This window comes from Adiantum capillus-veneris, chromosome 8 (assembly GCF_014529385.1).
Source record: "Adiantum capillus-veneris isolate H3 chromosome 8, ASM1452938v2, whole genome shotgun sequence".
NCBI lineage: Eukaryota > Viridiplantae > Streptophyta > Polypodiopsida > Polypodiales > Pteridaceae > Adiantum > Adiantum capillus-veneris.
In genome coordinates, this window is record NC_140938.1 from 139,564,952 (window position 1) to 139,579,000 (window position 14,049).

Consider the following 14,049-nt stretch of genomic DNA (forward strand, 5'->3'; position numbering starts at 1 on the left):
TGGTCATGTAGTCAAGTTTGTGGATGACATATGTACCATGCAAATTTGATGAGCTACTGTGGCATCTCATAAATTTTTTTGTGGGTTGTATAAACTCAATGTATACAAGTAATGTGTGGAAGATTTAGCATGGAATTTTTTTGATTCCGCGGCTATTTTCGATGCAAAACTTTGGCATTCTTGTTTGTCACTATAGCAAGGAGTGCAATTGATGTCCATAAGGATGAGAGAAGCAATGGGGTTGAATGACATGGTTAGGGCCTCGTGCTAAGGAGGATCAATGGCCCAAATAAATGCGAGCTGTGGAGGGCTTGAAACCGTCCTACCACCGTGAGAGCATATCCACGATACTACATGCACTTCCAATCAATGGGGGAAACATGAGGACCTAGTCCTAGTTAACCTAGAGATGCCCTCGATCCCATCCTCATCTCACTTAAACCAAACTTCCCAACGTTTTAGTAAGACTCCTGTCTCCTAATTTGCGTTTCGGGAGCAGCACTACAAATGTTCCTTTTTTTTTTGGGGTATGACAAGATGCGCCTAAGCTCGCCATCTCCGTAGCTCTGGGTCTTTGCAGAGATGGGATAGTAGTTGAGATGAGTAGGTGATCGAAATGCCACAGTCCTCGGTAATTTTGGCCACTGCTGGCTACGACCACACCATCCGCTTCTGGGAAGCCCCCACTGGACGATGCTACCGCACTCTTCAATATCCAGACTCGGTGAGCTCCTTTTTCATCTTTGTGCAACGGTAGGAGGAATTTAAACAGTGTGACAGCATCTCCAGACGCTGAAGCTTGCATTGCCTGAAGCAGCATTGCCAGCTGGCTTTGTGACACTTTCGGTTTCAAGTTAGTCTGCTTGTTGATCAATAAGTAGTAAGTATTAGTGGTGGAAAAGAGTTCTTTTACTGTATTTTTCAAAGGGTTTAAGGAGGAGATAAGTAGTTTTCTCCTTTATACTGTATAAATTGAGCAATGTTGATGTCCACAATGGCTCATGTCAAAGATCAGAAGCTGCATAGAAACCGCTTGAATGGAGTACTGCCTTTAACCTGTGGAAAAGCGAGGTATGTGCCAACCTTGTGTTGCCAAGAGAATTCTAACATTAAGTTGAAGGCCGCCAGGAAATCACACCTTCTGTTTATATGCCAAGAATCAACGTAAACATTCCTTTTAGTCAGAATGCTAGATTGCAATACAACCATGTCATCATAGAGAACGAGGTCTTTCTAGATTTCTTAGTGGCCTTGGGATCCCAACAAAGGAAGACTATGACCATTTTTTGGAGGACTTTGAGCATGCTAGAAGATCATTTGGCATTTTTTGGAGGACTATGAGCATGCTAGAAGATCATGTGGCATGGTGCATAAAAATATTGAAAGAGTACTCATAAAGCAGAGGTCTTTGCTTCTCCTCATTGAGTGGCAGTGACAATAACGTGCAATACTGATTACGTGTGTGACAGTGTGTGTGTGGCATATGTTATTTTCCACCCCCGCATATGGTGTCTCTTGCTGGTTCACAAGTATTGGCCACTCCCATCTAAGAGCGGATCGGCGTACTACTCGGACTCAGGCTCAGCCGGTTACACCCCAGGTTGCCTCTTTAGCAGCTGCACCACATTTTGCCATGGAGATAGATTTTCCACCTCTTCCTCTTCCACCTACCCCGGCTACATTTGCACCTCCATCACCTGCTCCTCTTCCTCTCCCACCTTCACCCCCCGCTGTGTTTGCATCTCGGCTTGCTTCTCCTCCCCTCCTTGCTGTGCCTCTCCATCTCCACCCCTTCTTTGTGCTCTGCCGCATCCCCATTTTCCTTGCTCCTTCATGGTTAGGGTCCCTCCTACATACCAGCTCATGCATGCGAAGTACAGTGTGCTGATACGACTTTATATTTTGTATAGCGTGCAGAAGGCACGATCCTTGCTAGGTAGCTTTCAGAGCCCTATGCTCTTCTTCTCATTACCTTTTAGAGGCGGAGAGACATCGATGGAAAGCTCAGTCATGGACATTATGGTTCATTGTACTTGGAGAGCCCTTCAGTCGTGGGCCCCTCTGGCCACTCCCTGACACGGCCAAAGTATTGTCAAACTTCTTCGCAAACTTTGCAGTTGTCCTCAAGTGATGTAACGGGATTGTGCAATACCTCGTTTTGGTATGCCGGTGGCAATTTGAAAAGGTAAAGAATATGTAGAATGACCTTTGGATCCGCCAAGGCCTTCGTTTTATGGATGAAGTCCTTGAATTCATGTTACGTGCACATCTAACTCTATGTGCATGTGGACAAGCTAATTCCTATTTCTAGGTTTCAGGATAGCCTAGGAAGTGTTCTGGCACCCTTGTGAGCCTGTACGCAGCACCTGCATGTCTAAGCACTTTTGATTAGTTGCATACCCTTTGATTGCACATGAGCATAGCCAGTGTTTGTCACAAATGGGTGACGTGGCATGGCCCTGGACACACTTACAAAGTGGGGCAGCAGACCCATACACACACCCCGATTGGCAACAGTGACACGTGGTAGCTGTATGGTGTCAGTCTTAGCGTAGGACCTAGCTTGGCACTTTGTGAGTCTCTAGCAGGACGTGCATGCCCAGGCCGGTCACAGTTGCTTACCCTCTCTTGCACAGTCAGTTAGCATGAGCATTTTTCAGAGCATTGAACCCTTTTTGCCAAAGTACACATTTTTCACTTATTTATTAATAAGTGACTTTTGTTGGAAAAGTAAGTAGGGCAAATTGCTAAAGAGCTGTAAAAGAAACCATTGGGCTTTCAGTAGAAGCAGAAGAAGCAGGGACACCGAAAGGGCAGGCACCGCAGCAGACCGACAGGCACCCTCAAGCTCCCCAGCGTTTTCTCAACAGCTCAGCCCAACGTTTTTCAGCAACAGCAAATTAGCGTTTTCAGCCATCAACCACCAGCATTTTCAGTTTTCAGCCTTAGCCTCGCGAGAACCCGCTCCTACCCGGTCGCAGATCCTCGCCAGATTCCCCATCCAGATCAGCCTAGCGTTTTCAGAATTCAGCAGATTAGTTAGTGTTTTCAGAATTCAGCTAGATCAACCAGTGTTTATGCATTCAACATAAGTGCGACTCGGCGGTTGCAGATCCAAGCTACGTGCTGCCACAGTAGTAGATCCATAGCAGAACATCTAATGTTTTTAGTTTTCAGCATTGACGCCATCGTCGTCGACACCATTGTCGACATTGTCATCGTAGTCCCTATCTTGACCTTGACACCTTCGTCATTGTCATCGCAGATCCCTATCTTGACAACGACACCTTCATCATTGTCATCACAGTCCCGGACTTGACGACGACGACACCATTGTTGTCATCGTCATAGTCACCATCGTCGTCGTCGTCGTCGTCGACATCATCGTCGTTGACATAGACCATCAGTACTAGTTGTCGACATCACTGTCTTCGACAGAGAACCGTCATCGACATCATCGTCTTCGACACAGTACCGTCGTCGACTTCATTGTCGTCGACAAAGACCCCTTCAGTACCTCAGTAGCATCAATACCCTTCAGCATCAGTAGCATCAGTACCCATTAGCATTAGCATCATTGTAGTCGCATTTGTGCAAAATAAAGAAAGTACTTGCTCTGGCAACAGAGCAAGGGGGTTTCGGACCCAACATCCCTAGGACATCTCTTTTCTCTCTCTTTCTTTCAGTTCAGTTCAGTTCTTTCAAGAGAAGTAAAGTGTCCCTTGTGTTTGTGTGCGGCGTACTAAATCCGAGCAAATCCTTATTCTCTTCCGCTGCACCTGAATCAAGTCGATGAAGAAGCTACCATGGACACCCCAGAAGTGGCCACCAATTGGATACACCTCGGTGTTACTCCCCTCAACTTTGTACCTGAGAATAATGCCATCTTGAGCATCGGTTGCCTTTGAGAAACTTTGAACTGTAGACGACACTACATCCAAGAATCCCCATTAGTGAACTGTGAACACATCATGCCCGAAATATAAAACTCCAAGATAATGAAATGTGGAACACATCCTGTCCATGAACCGACCAACAACAATGGATTGGTGCACTCATTCATAGTGTTTTAGATATGTCTGATTGGTTCCCTGCCAGATGCATGTGCCTTGAATTCCGACCTACGGGTTAAAACACCGATAACTTGAACTCCAACACAAGGGTCCAAATTAGTTATACGGAGCACTTCTTGCCCCTCCCTGCCACTCACAAGCCTCTCTTTGGTTGAAGATAGTAGTGACGCTTGTACTTTGACTAGAAATCTAACGTCGAGGCCACCGTGGCCGCCGCCACATGTGCCATGCCGATCTTCTCTGTCAAATCTTTATTACCGTAATTTCTATCCAGCTTGCCTTTGTGTCACAAGGCGGGCACCACGTGCCAATAGAAAAGAATAGACTGAACATACTTTTAGCACTTTAATAATAACTGAATTGAGAGAGAGACGACACGCGACACGGAGTGGCGGAATTCCACCCCAAAGAGTATTGGCTCCAAACCTTGGCGCCCCTTTCGGTGTTTCTTTATATTGCATCAACACAGTACAATGCCGGTACTCGCGCTTTGCACCTTCTCACTGAAGCGTGCCAAAGAATGAGCCCTTAGCACATACTTAAAGGCCTTGGCCTATGAAAAGCAGTTTACATGAAAAGCCTTCAAACTCAAAAGCTTTTGGTCCAAAAGCAATGCCAAAAAGCTGCCAGCGTAAATCACGGAAGTCCATACAGCAGTTAGCGCAAAACAGGAAATCCGTACAACCTGCCATGTCATCATGTCAGCGCAATTTTCAAAAATCTGCCACGTCATCAGTTTGCGCAAGTCTTTTGTGTGTGTGTGAGAGTCCAGCTTTATTTTAATCCTTTATGTCACTTGGGGCCCCATCGGACGGGGTCCTCATAAGTTGGTAGGACTTCTTCTTGTGTTACTTGTTCTTCTTAGGGTTTAGGCCACGGAAGAAGTCGAATCTGTCCAACCTCAAACATGGGAGGTAATCGAATATATCGCTATACTGGTAAGACAAATTTATAATTATGCATTGCTATTCATGTTTGACTTGGGAAGCTAAGCATAGGGAATCCCTTAAACTGTCCGAGAAACGTGATTTATCACAAAAAAGAAGCATATGTTCTCATAGATTAGTGAAAGAACTGTTTGATAAATTATCACTGTTTGTTGAATTGTTATTTCTTAACAAATTGTTATTGTTTGATAAGTGGATTCTGATTGATATGAAGAATTGGTTTATCATGTTTGAAGAATCATTTAAAGAGAAGAATTGTTGAAAGAATATCTTTTGTTCCTCGCGGGTAGCGAGATGATTCCGCGGTTAGCGGAGATTAAGCTAAGGTTATCGGCTCTCTTTTGTTCCTCGCGGTTAGCGGGATGCCTCACGGGTAGCGGGATGCCTCGCGGGTAGCGGGATGCTTGGCGGTTAGCAAGATGCATCGCGGTTAGCGGGATGCCTCGCGGGTAGGGGGATGCCTGGCGGTTAGCAAGATGCCTCGCAGTTACTGAGATGCCTCGCGGTTAGCGTGATGGGAAGTGATCTGACACTTTTTGTGACTCTATTCGTAGACCGTGCATGCCCAGACACTTAGTGTAGATGCATATCCTCTGGTTGCACACAGCATGATCATAAGCATTCCCATCAGAATCCATCAGAATCCTTTAAGGGAATTTTCCAGTGCATTTAGCCTATTTTACCTATTTTTGGCATTTTTCACTTATTAATTTAAGTGACTTTCCAACAAAAGTAGGTAGGGCAATTTTGCTAAGTTTGTATATAAGCAAACTAGAGCTAGCACTATTTGGTAGAAGAGGTAGCAGGAGCTTCTCGCTCAACAGGCATTCTTCTCAGCAAGAATCCTCAAGCGCCAAGCTTCCCATAGCCTAGTGTTTTTGGACAACCTAAGCAGTACCTCCCCATTTCTAGCGTTTTCAACATTTGCCATGATCGCCATCATTTCCAGTTCCCTAGCGTTTGCAGATTCCCCTCATCGCCAGCACATCAAATTTGCATAGCGTTTTCACTAACGCTAGGAAGGCAGCCCAGCGTTTTTGGTTTTCAGCCCGCATCAGATGGTCAGCGTTTTCAGCCCTATTGGACAGCAACAGATTCAGCCCTAGTTGGTTGCAGAAGATCCCCATTTTCAGCCCATAAAAATGCAGCCAAAACAGAGATTTTCAGCCACCGAACAGTCCCGAAATTCAACAGATAGAAGATCACAGATTTCAGCCCTAAAGTTGTCGTCGTCATCACCGTCGTCGTCATTGGCATAGTCCCAAGTTGCATCAGTCCATTGCATACGCATTGTACCACTTTGTGCAATCATAAGTAGACCACTCTCGCTGATGAGAGTGGGGCCTTCAGAGGAGGGTTTTACGACGTCTCTGGTGTTGTATCTCTCTTCTCTCTCTCTCTCTCTCTCTCTCTCTCTCTCTAGTCTCATACACTTGCACGCACAGTGTCCATCCACTTTGTTGACTTTGTGCAATCATAAGTAGACCACTCTCGCTGATGAGAGTGGGGCCTTCAGAGGAGGGTTTTACGACGTCTCTGGTGTTGTATCTCTCTTCTCTCTCTCTCTCTCTCTCTCTCTCTCTCTCTTAGTCTCATACACTTGCACGCACAGTGTCCATCCACTTTGTTGTGATCATAGCACTTTCCATTAAGAACGGAAGGCTCTCCCTTCCATATGAACTAAAAGGAACCTTGAGCACAGTTCGGAGCACTCATCTTGAGCAAAGCGCAAACATTCATTCCGTTGCACCTAACATTTTGGCTTCCTAATCTTGAGCCAAAAAATTTACCGCTTTCCCTAAGAACTTTGACAATGCATAGGCCGCTAACTGGATGGTGGATCTGCTATCCATAGCCACTTGTTGGTTTTGGTCGATGTCGTCGCGGGCGCTCGAGCAAGGGGGGGCCATGATGAAGTTGCAAGAACCGGAATTCCGAGAAACCTTCTTGCACTCCAAGGGTGGTTGCACGAACAAGTCGCAAGATCAATCTACTCGCCTCTTCCGAGCCGCTCCAAAAACTCCTTCGAGGGCTCTTTAAAGTCGCCTTTAGATGTCCCTCTCTTTGGCTCTAAGGTCCTCGCCTCCAAAGGCCGCACTAGTCCCAAGCCGATCTAAGTCTGTACCGTCTCCCAAGCTGCTCCTCAAGGCATGCCAAACGAGGCTCCGAAATCCACTTGGCCTCTCTTTTCATAAAGAATACCCTCACAGCCCTCAACGTTTGTAAAATGGTAGGCTTCAAATGGGGAGAATAAAAGGGAAAGAGGGACTCACTGCCGGATGCCTGTCAAAACCAATGGATTCCTTGATGCCGTCGCCAAGGGAGGGCCACCTAGGCGCAGGAAGGGCAGCGTTTTCAAAACGCGCAATAGGGGAAAGGGGGGCGGCGTCACCGGCAAGAATCGGCAGCTAGCGTTTTGAAACGCAGCAAGAGGCAGAGGGGCAGTCCAAGTGTGTTGCAGACAAGTGCTAGCTGACCGAGCTTCTCACAACGCTCGCTGCGAAGGGGGGAATGAAGGGCTGCGGACAACGTTTTGAAATTGCTAGCGAGGAGTGCTTTTGGCGCCACTGCTTAAAATGCAAGAGATAGCGACTAGGGAATGGGAAAGCAACGCGGGCGATGAGGTTCTTCTCCTCCACTTTGCTCCTCTACGTGAGGGCTCTTCAAGCACGACCTTGCTCTGATCCCATGTCAAAGTCGACGATGCGGAAGCGTAGAGACCAAGGAGTGAGCATGAGAGAGAGAGAGAGAGAGAGAGAGAGAGAGAGAGAGAGAGAGAGAGAGAGAGAGAGAGTCTCCTGAACCAATCAACCTTGGCAATGAATAACTGAATGTGTATACAATGGAGGCAAGGGGTTGCTTTAAGCTTATATAGCAACCTCAGTAAATTGCCCTACCCGGACTTTGACAAATTGAAATAAGTAAAATAAAATTTAAATACCTAAAAGCTAAAATAAATAATGGGACCACATTGGGCAGTTCACTTGAGATGCCAAAACTGTCATGCGCACAGCTAACCCTATGTGCATGTGGACAAGTTGTTCCTACTTCTAGGGTTTAGGAAGCCTAGGAAGTATTCTGGCAACCTTGTGAGCCTGTACGCGGACAGTGCATGTCTAGGCACCAAGAGTAGTTGCATACCCTCTGAATGCACACCTAGCATGAGCATGTTATACCATTGCATGAATCCAAGCTGTAGGGCATATGAACTATCTCTTAAATGGGTCATTTTTTAAAGTGACTTCTAATTTTATGAATCGTGGGGCTATTTGGAAGGCTGTTCGACCCACTCATAGGCAAGTATAAACGGAGGCCCCTGGGCGCTAGGAAAAGGCAGAAGACAGACGGTGAGAGCACAGTGCCATCATGTGCAACAGGCCCTCTAGCGTTTTCTCCAGCAAGATCAGCGTTTTCAGCAGCACTTCAGCGTTTCCAAGATCAACGTTTTCAGCCCTTGGCGTTTTTGCCTAGCAAATCAGCCTCGCCTTGCAGTACCACACCGTCCCGTGACCGTTCCCTCGCCAGATTCTCCAAGCGCTACTAGATCAACCATCGATTTCAGTTTTCAGCATAGCCTCGTCGTCGCTTTCGTCACCGTCGTCGTCGCCGACAATTGCAGATTTCAGCCCTAGGACAGCGCTCAGATTTCAGCCAGCTTCAGCCCTAGCGTTTTTCATTTTCAGCCCTCAGCCTTCGTTGTCCTCGTCGACATCATTGTCGTCAAGTACCACAGCATCTAGAAGCATTGTATTAGACCTTTGTGCAATCTAAAGCAAATACCTCTCTAGCAATAGGGAGGGGGGCCCTTGGAGGGGGTTTGGGACCCCATCTGGTGTCGTCTCTTTTCTCTCTCTCTCTCTCTCTCTCTCTCTCTCTCTCTCTCTCTCTCTCTCTCTAGCACTCTCTTGCACTCACTCACAGTTTGCATTCCACTCGTGTTTTGGTCATTGCACATTCTTTCACTAAAGCACGGAAGGCTCTCCCATATACAATGGCGCTGTGTCTCAAGTGTATGGTCACATAGTGCATGCAACCGAGTGACTGCCGTGCACCAACCAACTCCCAGTTGTAGTAGCCCGATGGAAAGCTAGCCACTAAACCATAATGACTCTCCTCGGTTGTCTGTAGTCCCACAAGCACCCCCAAAAATCTGCAAAGAACTCAGTCGTGAGACAATCCTCTTGTCAGTGGTCTGCTGCTGCAGCAATACGAATGTCTCTCTGCAATGTCATTTTGTGATGTCTAAGCTGTGCTATGTGCTACAAGAAAGGCCGGATGATCGGCTGTAGTAAAAGGATCCCGCCAAAACCACTCCCGCGATAGGGGGAGACCTTTAACCCCGACACTTCTACGTCAAAGTTTAAAGGCTTCTCTCCATCTGTAGCTTCAAATCAATCAAATGCACCTCGGTAGAATAAATTCAAGGAGAATGGCAAAGGCAAGGCTTCTTGTGCTGAGGATCAAAATGGTCATCAGATTAGTCACTTCTAGTCACTGTTGAGGATCAAAATGGTCATCAGATTAGTCACTTCTAAGATTAGTCACTTCCAAGCATCTTTGGAGGAACAAAAACTTTGGTAAATATCATCGACTAGCCAGGTACTTTGTCTTGTTCTAATCTAGAGATTTTTCATGTTAACGCACGTAGATGCTAGGCTTGTTAAGTCGATAAGACCGTGTTTGGTTTGCATGATCTCCTTCGTGTGCAAGGGCAGATCAGTGGCTAAACCGTAACGGTTTTATTTGACAATGGCTCTACTCATAATTTTATTTCCTCTCGTGTGGTACAGGATCTTAAGCTCCTGACCGTTTCAGCAGATCAACCCTACTCGGTCCGATACGTGGGAAGTAGAGTTTTGGATCAATGGATTGAGATCGTGCCACGAATTGACCTCCGCATTTAACACTGTCACGAAGTCTTGGACTTCCGCATTATGAGTTTATAGTATTGGCAATTATCCATGCTCTTACGTAGTGGCGACACTATCTACTCGGAGCTGATTTACCGTCTTCACAGATCATCAGAGTTTATGCTGCTTCTTGTCGGAGAAGCAACTCTCGGAAAAGCAGATGCGGTGGGCTAACATCTTGTGACCCAGTGTGACATAAAAACGCGTTTCATGCAGATGAAACCCCGAAACCCCGAAACCTATGAAAAGTTTTGCCGAAACGCATGAAACGGACATGCATTTTTTATGAAACGTTTAAAATTGGGGCTTTTTTTCCATTTTTTTGAGGTCTAGCTCCAGTTAACAGATGATTGTGGTCCCTAAAACTTATGTTTTGTGACATTGAATTAAGTTTGAACTTTGTTCAATACTTTGCTAAATGAATCAATGATGCATCAGTTATGATTCATGAAACTAGTGGCTGTGTTTCAACTTTCATCAATACTGAACATCTCTTTGATCGTGCTTGCTTGAAGTCGCTTCTAAGCAGTGAGCAGTGAGCACGTCTCTCTCTCTCTCTCTCTCTCTCTCTCTCTCTCTCTCGTGGACATTAAAGTCTAGAGTCATGTGTGCTACATTGTATACATATTTATCATATTTTATTAATATATAATTTAATGTCGTTTATGAAACCTGTTTCATGTTTTTGACGCTATGAAACGAAACATTTCAAAATCTCGAAACCCCGAAACGACCGAAACCACGAAACGTTTCATGTCACACTGATCTTGTCGCAATTCCAGTTTCAGATAACCCATGTTTAGGGACAAAAGCACTTAGTGGCAGATGCATTATCTCGAAAGCCCTTGGTTCTGGCTATTTCCGTGATACATCATCGAAGCTTCGAGGATATGGTAGATCAGTACGCCACATATCTTAACTTTGCAGACATCTTTCACCGGATACAAAGCAATGCGTGCTGACGAATCATTCGAACACATAGTACTTCTTGTAAGGGTTCTTTGGACCTAGGCTCAAGAGCCAAGATCGGTGCTTCGTGATTGATTGTCTCTGCAATGAGGTTAGCTGCACTAGAAAAAGTATCCACTAACTCATCCTTCTTGTGAACAATTACATCTTCTTCAGGCAAATCATCATGCTTGTGAGAAATCACATCTTGATCATGCAAATCATCATGCTTGTCATTGTCATCCAAATCATCATGCTCATCATTATCATTCAAATCATCATGCAAATCATCATGCTTATCATCATGCAAATCCTGTGTATTATGCTTTGGAGAGAGAGAGTCTCCTTTTCCCGAATCTCTTGCATTTGTGCCTGCACTTGAGAAAAGAGTCGCAACAACTCTTGTATATGTCGCGCTTGCTCATGCTCACCCTCTATGGCTGCCTTTCTTTTTGCGTGTGTGCGATCCATTTTTGCCATTCTTTCTACTCTTCTTGCTTCGCGTTCTAACTTCTTGTCCATAAACAGCTGCTTTAACTCCTCCATAGGAGTTAGTGCAATCCTTGGCGTAGATGGGGAAGGGGGAGGGTCGGAAAAACCTCCACCTTTCTCATGCTTATCACCTCCATGCGAAGTATCCATTCTGCTTCGGGTGATGACCATGCACTGTGATCTTTGGTCCTTAAGTTCACGAGAAACTTGGGTTCTTGTGGGTCTTGGGTTCTTGGGTTCTTGGGGGTCTTGAGGTTCTTCTTTAGCTTTCAATCTGTGTTCGAGAAGGATCTTCTCTTCACCCGAGTTCTGCTCTTTTCCACGGGTGCACCCCTTGGTGGCCTTGCGCTCACACCAAGGTTGCTTTTTCCCACCTCACGTTGATTGGCCGGCCGCTAAGTGCACGGTCCGCTCTCAATGAGTGAAAAGAAGCACAAGGGGAGGCTGGACAAGCCCTTCTTTTCTGGGATTCCTGTCACTCTTCAAAACACGATTAGGAATTGACACGCCCAAGTGAACTTGAGTTCGTGCGACCGCAACAAGCAAAAAAATTCTTGTGTTTCTTGTGGTTCTTTCCTTGAGTGATACAGAACACTGCCAAAGCTCTGATACCAATGTAAGGTGCAGCAGAATGAATGTTGAACTTTGCTCAAGATGAGTGCTCCGAACTGTGCTCAAGGTTCCTTTGTTTTTATGGAAGGGAGAGCCTTCTGTTCTTAATGAGAGTGCAATGGACACAAACAAAGTGAATGGACACTGTGCATAAAAGTGTATGAGACTGAGAGATAGTGAAAAGAATACAACACCAGAGGCGTTGTAAAACCCTCCTCCAAGGGCCCCACTCTCTATGGCGAGAGCGGTGTACTTATGATTGCACAATCTGGTACAAGATGCTGATGCAAATCTAAATGGGGCTATGTCGATGCCGACGGTGTGGACGACGAGGACGAGACTATGGTTTAAAACTGAATGCTTGGGATGCTTCTTGTCGCTGAATTTGCTGATGCAAAACGTTGATTTTCTGAGGCTGAAAATGCTGGCTGTCTGAGGCTGAAAACGCTGGTCTATTGAAGCTGAAAACACTGGGTTTCTGAAGCTGAAAACGCTGGTTTTCTGACGATGAGGCTGGTGCTGAAAATGCTATGGTGCTGGAGTCTATGGCGATGAAGCTTTGCTGGAAAACGCCAGGGAGATGGGAGTCTTGCTTGGAGGAAAAAACGCCACCAAGAGGGAAAGGGTCTTGCTTGAGAGAGAGAGGGGGAACCTGCTGCCTGTGGCCTGTGTTCTCCTTGCTCTTCTCCCAATTAGTGCTAGCCTAGGTTTGCCTATATATTATCTTACCCAAATTGCCCTACTCAGTTCCCAACAAAAGTCACTTAAAATAATAAGTGAAAAATGTCAAAAATAGGGAAAATAGGTTAAGTGCATTGGAATTTTTTTTGAAGGATTCTGATGGGAATGCTTATGATCATGCTGTGTGCAACCGGAGGATATGCATCTACTCTAAGTGCCTTGGCATGCACGGTTTGCGAACAGACTCACAAAAGTGTCAGAACACTCCTAAATCTGGACTGACTGAACCCTTGTCGTGCTGTAGCTTGTCCACGGACACATAGGGTTGGATGTGTCATGTGACATAGGGACAAAAGAACTTAGTGGCAGATGCATTGTCTCGAAAGCCCTTTGTTTTGGCTATTCCCGTGATACATCATCGAAGCTTCGAGGATATGGTAGATCAGTACGCCACAAATCCTGACTTTGCAGACATCTTTCACTGGATACGGAGTGGGGAGACGGTTGCGGGCTACTCCATATGGGACGGCTATTTGATGCGGAAAACGAGGTTGTGTGTTACATTACCTTTGAGGGAAAAGGTTTTGACAGAGTGCCATTGTCCACCTTTTTCGGGCCACCACGACATAGATACCACCTTGAAGGGTGCTGAGCGTTACTTTTACTGGCCAGGCTCAATAAGAATGTGGACGAGTTTGTTTGCAGTTGCTTAGTATGCCAAAAGGTCAAGTTTGACAGGCATACGGCACCAAGACTTCTATAGCCTTTACCCATACCCTCCCGCCCCTGGGAAAGCATTGCTATGGATTTCATTTTCGATCTTCCCAAGACCCAAAGTGGGCATGATGGCATTTGGACAGTTATTGATAGATTTAGCAAGCAGACCCACTTCATTCCGGTAAAGAAGATGGTCAAGTTTGATCATTTGGCGAGACTGTTTGTTTCACAAATTTTTCTGTTACATGGCATGCCTGAGTCCATAGTCTTGGACAAAGATCCCCGATTTATGAGTTTGTTTTGGAGGGTAGTCTGCGAGAATATCGACACGTGGTTGCAGTTCTCGTCCTCATTCCACCCACAGATTGTAACAGACTTGGACACTCCAAGTCGAGAATCTACTGCGACACCATAAATAATCACTTCAAAACAATTCACAGTTCACACTTGATCGACACTGGCCCGGCGGAGTTCCGTGCCTAGAGATATTGGCCCCAAAGACTGGTGCCCCTTTCGGTATTTCTTTTTGTATTAATCTATGTTCAAAGTACAAGAGTGTAGGCAAGCGCTCACACTCAGACTCTGCATCCAGATGCTCTCAGTTGTGAGGCTCTGCCCACATATTTAAAGATTACAAGGGATGCTAAAAGCAGAGCCCAAAAGCTGAAA

General features: G+C 45.8%; 1 protein-coding gene across 1 annotated transcript in view; it reads left to right on the plus strand.

Moving 5' to 3' along the window:
- Positions 1–433: 433 nt before the first annotated feature.
- The window catches only part of LST8-1 (Transducin/WD40 repeat-like superfamily protein), a 158,827-nt gene continuing 145,211 nt past the window's right edge, over positions 434–14,049 (plus strand). Inside the window, exon 1 of the mRNA XM_086518566.1 lies at positions 434–724. Coding sequence (XP_086374692.1) covers positions 617–724 — 108 coding nt within the window. The 5' untranslated portion in view covers positions 434–616. The remainder of the gene's footprint in view (positions 725–14,049) is intronic.